Source organism: Citrus sinensis, chromosome 3, assembly GCF_022201045.2.
Source record: "Citrus sinensis cultivar Valencia sweet orange chromosome 3, DVS_A1.0, whole genome shotgun sequence".
In the NCBI taxonomy this organism is placed as follows: domain Eukaryota; kingdom Viridiplantae; phylum Streptophyta; class Magnoliopsida; order Sapindales; family Rutaceae; genus Citrus; species Citrus sinensis.
The window spans coordinates 16,973,959-16,980,189 of NC_068558.1; the positions used below are offsets into that span (position 1 = coordinate 16,973,959).

A 6,231-nucleotide genomic window follows, 5' to 3' on the forward strand; every position below is an offset into this window, starting at 1 on the left:
ATGCGTTGTTTCAATAAACTATCACATTAATACATCTTACCATCAGGAGGAGTATTCATCAGGAGGAGTACTCATCATAAGGAGTACTCATCATAAGGAGCACTAATGTGGAGGAGCATAATATGAACATATGTGCATTGTACTCTTTTTTCGTTTTGACCAGGTTTTCCCATTGGGTTTTTACTGGCAAAGGTTTTTAACGAGGCAGTATTAAGCATATTTAATTAAATAAATGGTGAATTCAAGGATGAGTGTTGTGGAATACATGTGGATTTCTACCATTTCAAGTGTGTGTATAATAATGATGTCTTCCACTACTTCATGTAATGACAAATGACACATCCCTTATTATATTTACACTATATAAATGAAAGAGATGAAAGTCATGTATGCTTCGACGATTACTCATTCCTTATTATCTTCTCTCTCTCATGTTTTTCTTTGTATTCACATGCTAATTCTGTCAACTTCTCATTTTATCGCATCACTTCTAAACCAACAATCATCTGCCTAAATTCATATTAACGAGGTTCATATTCTATAACAATATTAACGAAGTTCCTAATTTATAACAATAACGAAGTAAACTCTTAATAATTGTGTTTGTTTTTGCCACTAGCTGCAAGCTATAAAAGGAGAGAGTGTTGTGCCATGACATTAATGATAATGTCAATTTCGGTTGCACAGCCGCTGATTCGACGTCCAGTCACTCACTCGTCTTTTAATCTTTTTTATGGTTTTTTTTTAATTTTTTTCACTTACCTAATAAAAATTATTTAGTTACTTAAGTAACATGAAGATATATTAAGCGGCAATTTTGTTAAATTATCAGCGTCTAATATCGAAAAAAGGGTCTTATTAGGGGATTTACGGGGTTGATTCCGGGTCTCGGGTTTTCCGAGGTTGCGATGGATTAAATGAAACCCGGATCCGGGAAGGGTATGGAAATTAAATAACAAAAATTTAAAACCAGTTTGAAAACACTAACGACACCGTTGCAATTTGGGAATTAAAATCTCCGCTGTCACCAGAATGTTTCTCATCACTTGCCCTAATTCATAACTCAAACGGCACCAAAACGGTAGTTGCCGCCACAATCTTTCTTAGTGTTGTAATTGTGGTTTTTTGGATTGGTTCTTCCTCTTCTTTTGTCAAGACGACGCCGTAAAAGGTCTGGTGATGGGAGAGAACATGGAAAAGACGGTGAACAAGAAACACAAAGGAAAGCATGACAAGCCGAAGCCGTGGGATGAGGATCCGAATATCGATCACTGGAAAGTTGAGAAATTTGATCCTTTTTGGAACGAAGGAGGCATGCTCGAAGTCAGCTCCTTCTCTACTCTCTTCCCCCAATACAGAGGTGCAATCCTTGCCTTTATGTCTTGTTTGGTTTGAGATAATTCAAAGTGCTTATGGAGTAAGCACTTACTGGGTGCTTTCGGTTTGTTTGTGTGCAACTGTTTGTTTGTTACAGAGAAATACTTGCAAGAGGCTTGGCCTATGGTGAAAGGTGCTTTGAAAGAATATGGTGTTTCTTGTGAGCTAAATCTGGTAAGTTCATTCATCAAGATTTGATTAGTCGAACATTTGTGGTTGAGTGGTCATATAAATTGATTGCTCATATTGAATGAGGTTGGTTGTGCATGATTTCGGTATTGTGAGCTGATGAGGGCTTGGTTTCGTGATTGCCATATTCAGATAAGAATCTGTAGTTTACTTCTCTGCATTGAATTTATTTAGGGTATGGAAAATAACAGCTATTAAAGAGAAAAATAAAAAGATCTCAAATAAGCCCCTCGTTTTTTCCTTTTCAATTGAAGTCTTCGAAGGATAAAGGTAATTTTTGTTTCTGCTAATCAGTTTTTTTAACATTTTGGAGCTTATAAGAATCTGGGTTTGGCACTCAAGGGCCTAAAGCTACACAATCTATCTTTATTGAGTTATCTACCACTAGACAGAGCTGCTCAATTTAATTTACTAGTTTGTATTTATCTAGTTTAAACTGGTAGCCTTTCTCGAAGTGTAGCTTTTTGATTGCTTGTTCCATTTATTTTTGTATTTAATAGTCTGTATGAAATACCTTTGACGTTGACTGTACTTCCTAAAATATATGTTTGCTTGGTTTCTGAAATCTTTTCTATCTATAACTTGCATTTCCCTTTCTGCCATCTTTTTTGCACATCAGGTTGAGGGTTCCATGACTGTCTCCACAACAAGGAAAACCAGGGATCCTTATATTATTGTCAAAGCTAGGGATCTCATTAGGCTTTTGTCGAGAAGTGTCCCTGCACCTCAGGTATATTTTCTAATTTTGCTGTGCTTTGGTTTTCACTTATTTTGTTTTAAACCTTTTAATAAAATATTTGGGGGAGAGGTTTTTGTGTCAGTAGATTGGGCGTATTAGTTCCATCAATGCTGAATGAATTTAATGCAACTTGCTTTTTTAACTCATTGCTAGGGAAGTTAATGATCCTGGGTTTTTTCATGGGCAGATCTCTCATTTGGGAATTTTTTGTATTGATTATTATAATTCGATGTTTCACACTCTTCTCATATCACAGGCAATCAAAATACTTGATGATGAAATGCAGTGTGACATCATCAAGATTGGCAACTTGGTCCGCAATAAGGTTTGTATCACTTAAAATCATTTGATGCTGTTGGTATAATACGATAATCATACTTGCTGAAAAAGCCGAGAAGATATCGGATGAAGTGGTTTGATTATTTATGTAGCTTTGTACGAAGACCAAGTAAGGAATTTATGGATTGTTAGTTCAATAAACTTGCTATTAAGCCGTTGGTGGGCAAAAGAAGAATCATCGTAATTCCAAGAATTAATGCATCTAGCGATAACATTTCAAACAACTTTTGTGATGGTTATTGAAATAGATCAGAAAGGGGAATGCCGTAGGTAGTTGCAGATGGGAGTTAGGATTCTTAGGTTTGAGAGAATTTTAGATTTATGGGGCAAAATTTGTTTGTAATTGTCAGAAATCCAAAAAAAGAAAGAAAGAGAAAAAGATGCAAGCAAAAAGAGACATCATATTTGTCTAAAACTAGTAGAAATCTAAAACCCATGTAGTCACTCTCCATGTTCTGGAGAACCAAATCAGCTAATAATACCTCATTTTATTTAAAGTAGGCTCTAATTTATCCTATACTTATATATTAGAGTATTAGAAAATTCAAATACTCAGCACCATGGATAATAGCCTGTCATTCTCTTGTTCAATTCTGATTAAAGTCACCAAAAAGAAGTCCTGGGGTAATTCCTACATGCTTTTGTGAAGATTAAATCAGTGTATGTCTACTTGTTTGCAGGAACGTTTTGTTAAACGAAGACAGCATCTTGTGGGCCCAAATTCTTCCACTCTGAAGGTGTGTCCTGTTCCTTAGATTTATCATTTTGTCATTCTATTGAAAAATCTATGCTAATCCCAATTCTGCATTACCAAGAAAAATTAAAAGGCAAAAGTCAAAAACAAAGCTGAAGGGGATGCTTCGGCAGCTTGACCATGATTCCTGTGCATAATTGTCTAATTCTTGTAACTGGCTTTGCTTCCACTTTGGATGCAGGCACTTGAAATACTGACAGGCTGCTATATTTTAGTTCAGGTAATAGTTACTGTTCTTTGAAATCTATGATTAAATTGCTTTGTTTTTTATATTTTGGATTGCAATAAATGAAGTGGAAAGCCAAAGCTGACTTTGTAATTGAATAGGGTAACACAGTTGCTGCTATGGGTTCATTTAAGGGTTTGAAGCAAGTAAGGAGGATAGTGGAAGATTGCATGCAGAATAAAATGCACCCTGTATACCATATCAAGGTCATAGGCTGGTGTTTGAAATTTTTGCCTTCATCATATTGTCCTCTTTTTAAAACCTAACATGTAGTTGTTTCTCTTTTCACTTGGAAGTCTGTTAACATTACCTTTCTGACTCTTGATTTTCTTTCTCTTTCCTGTGGGTTGTTTTCCATTTCATGCAGATTCTAATGGTGAAGAAAGAACTTGAAAAGGATCCAGCTCTTGCAAATGAAAACTGGGATAGGTTTCTCCCTAAATTTAAGAAGTATGATATCTACTGATAATTCGTGCATGTTAAATACAGATATTTTGAACTATTGCAGCATTTTTGCTGTTATACATTTCTTATTTGTTCATATTGTAATTATGTGATGAAATTTTACAGGAAAAATGTTAAACAAAAGAAGGTCAAGAGTAAAGAGAAGAAACCATATACACCCTTCCCTCCTCCTCCACAACCTAGTAAGGTGAGACAATTGCTTTGCCACCTTGTTGCTAATGCATTTCTGTTAGTAAACTCTTCGTTTTCCACTTGTTATACCAAGATTTAAATCAGCGGATGTTCTTTTATATATATGTATATCTATGTATGTATACACACTTTTTGGAACCTGTAGTTGGATCACTGGCTGATTCTTACTTTTGAATTTTTCTTATAGTTGTTCCTGATCAAATTAAATAATCTATATTGGCAATATTTGGGGCTATATTTGCAGATTGACAAACTACTGGAATCTGGGGAATACTTCCTAAGTGAGAGAAAGAAAGAATCAAAAAAGTGGCAAGAGAAGCAGGAGAAGCAGGCAGAAAAAACAGCCGAAAACAAAAGAAAAAGAGACGCTGCATTTATACCTCCTGAGGTTTTATTCTGAGACTCTCCAATTAGCTGTTCTTTATGTTATGTTAGGAACTTGTTTTTGTCTTTTTTCGTCATTATTATTATTTTGGTAATAACCTTCCTTAAATTTTCTTGTGGCTATTGCAGGAACCCTCGAGGCAGAATTCCTGTGAAGCAGAGGATAAGACAAATGATGTGGCAGCCATGGCCAAGTCATTAAAGGTAATTGCAAACGTGAAACGTTGAAGATTTATTTCAATTTTTTTTATTTGCATTTATTTCTTTATTTATATTTTATTTTTCAGTTTATGTATGTTACAAGTTGGTTCGATTTGCAGGAAAAGGCAAAGAAGCTCAGGAAGCAAAAGTTTGCTGAGAATATCAACCCCGAAGAGTATATTGCAGCATCTGGGGAAAAACCATCTAAGAAAAAGAAATCGAAATGATCTTATTCTGATATTGATCTGCTTAAGCTATGTATCGTACCACTGTTCTTTAGATGTGCGGTAACAGTGCACTGTATGATCTTGAAAGATTACTTCACTAATACTTGGGATTATGAGTCCTGAGTTTTGATATTAACAGAATCTATTCTTGACTGAACATTTGCCAGTTGCTGGATTAGAATCAAGAGGAGGAATATTGTGAAAGAGAAGAATTGTTCATTGCGGGGAGAGAATTTGTCACTATCAAACCTTTCAACGCGGTTTTAGTTTGTATAAGTATTTTTTTCTTTTTTTCTTTTTCATTTGAAGCACAATGTGCTTTTATTTAAGAAAATAGGAAAGGAAAATCTGTGATTGTGATCAAATCGTGGGAATGATGAGCTCCACAAAAAAAAAAAAAAAACTTACAGATATTCTGAATATATGTTACGTTTATTTATCAGTAATCGGAATGAGTTGAAATGAGAATGAGCTGGAATGATGAGCTCAAAAAAAAAAAAAGGGGAACTTACATATATTTTGAATACATACTGTGTTTACTTGCTAGAAATTCGAATAGGTTGGAATCAAAATGGGTTAAAATCGAAATAGGCTGGAATGGGAATGAGAAATGAAAATCGAAATAAATTGTTTACTTGAGTAGTAAGAACTGGAGTTGGAATGATTGGAATCCCATTAATATGTTTATTTTATTTTGGAATCGAAATCAGAATAAATTGAATTGTTTCAAATTACTAAAATGTCTTTAGTTAATTATAATAATAACTATTATTATTATTATTAAAATTACTATTAATATCTTAATTAATTATATTCATATGTTTTTAGTATAATAATTAATTACAATTTATCATTAATAATAATAATAAAATTAATAATAAGAATCATAATTGGATTCATCATCATCAACAAAATAATACATTTCCAAAATAATGATAATAATCATCATCAAATTAATCTATTTCCCAAGTAATCACCATCAACAAAAATAATTCATTTCCCAAAAAAAAAAAATAATCAAAATCGAAATTTTCATCGTCATCAACAATAACAACAACAACAATCATCATCGTTAGCAGCAGCAACATCATCATATCAAAACCGTTGCCATCAGAGACGAAATCGAAGACGAAATCGA

General features: G+C 33.8%; 1 protein-coding gene across 1 annotated transcript; it reads left to right on the plus strand.

Annotated features, from left to right (window-relative positions):
• The first annotated feature begins 952 nt into the window (after positions 1-952).
• LOC102616017 (KRR1 small subunit processome component homolog) lies at positions 953-5,539 on the plus strand. The gene is made up of 12 exons (XM_006477988.4): positions 953-1,360; positions 1,475-1,551; positions 2,186-2,296; positions 2,562-2,630; positions 3,325-3,381; positions 3,580-3,618; positions 3,726-3,830; positions 3,992-4,074; positions 4,195-4,276; positions 4,526-4,669; positions 4,795-4,869; positions 4,986-5,539. Exons 1-12 carry the CDS (start codon positions 1,180-1,182, stop codon positions 5,091-5,093), a joined length of 1,131 nt encoding a protein of 376 aa, XP_006478051.2. The 5' UTR covers positions 953-1,179; the 3' UTR covers positions 5,094-5,539.
• The last annotated feature ends 692 nt before the right edge of the window (positions 5,540-6,231 follow it).

Coding starts and splice junctions, on each gene's coding strand:
- LOC102616017 (XM_006477988.4), top strand. CDS start 1,180: ATGGGAGAGAACATGGAAAAGACGGTGAACAAGAAACACAAAGGAAAG. Junction 2,297..2,561: donor GAAGTGTCCCTGCACCTCAG/GTATATTTTCTA, acceptor CTCATATCACAG/GCAATCAAAATACTTGATGA. Junction 4,670..4,794: donor CTGCATTTATACCTCCTGAG/GTTTTATTCTGA, acceptor TGGCTATTGCAG/GAACCCTCGAGGCAGAATTC.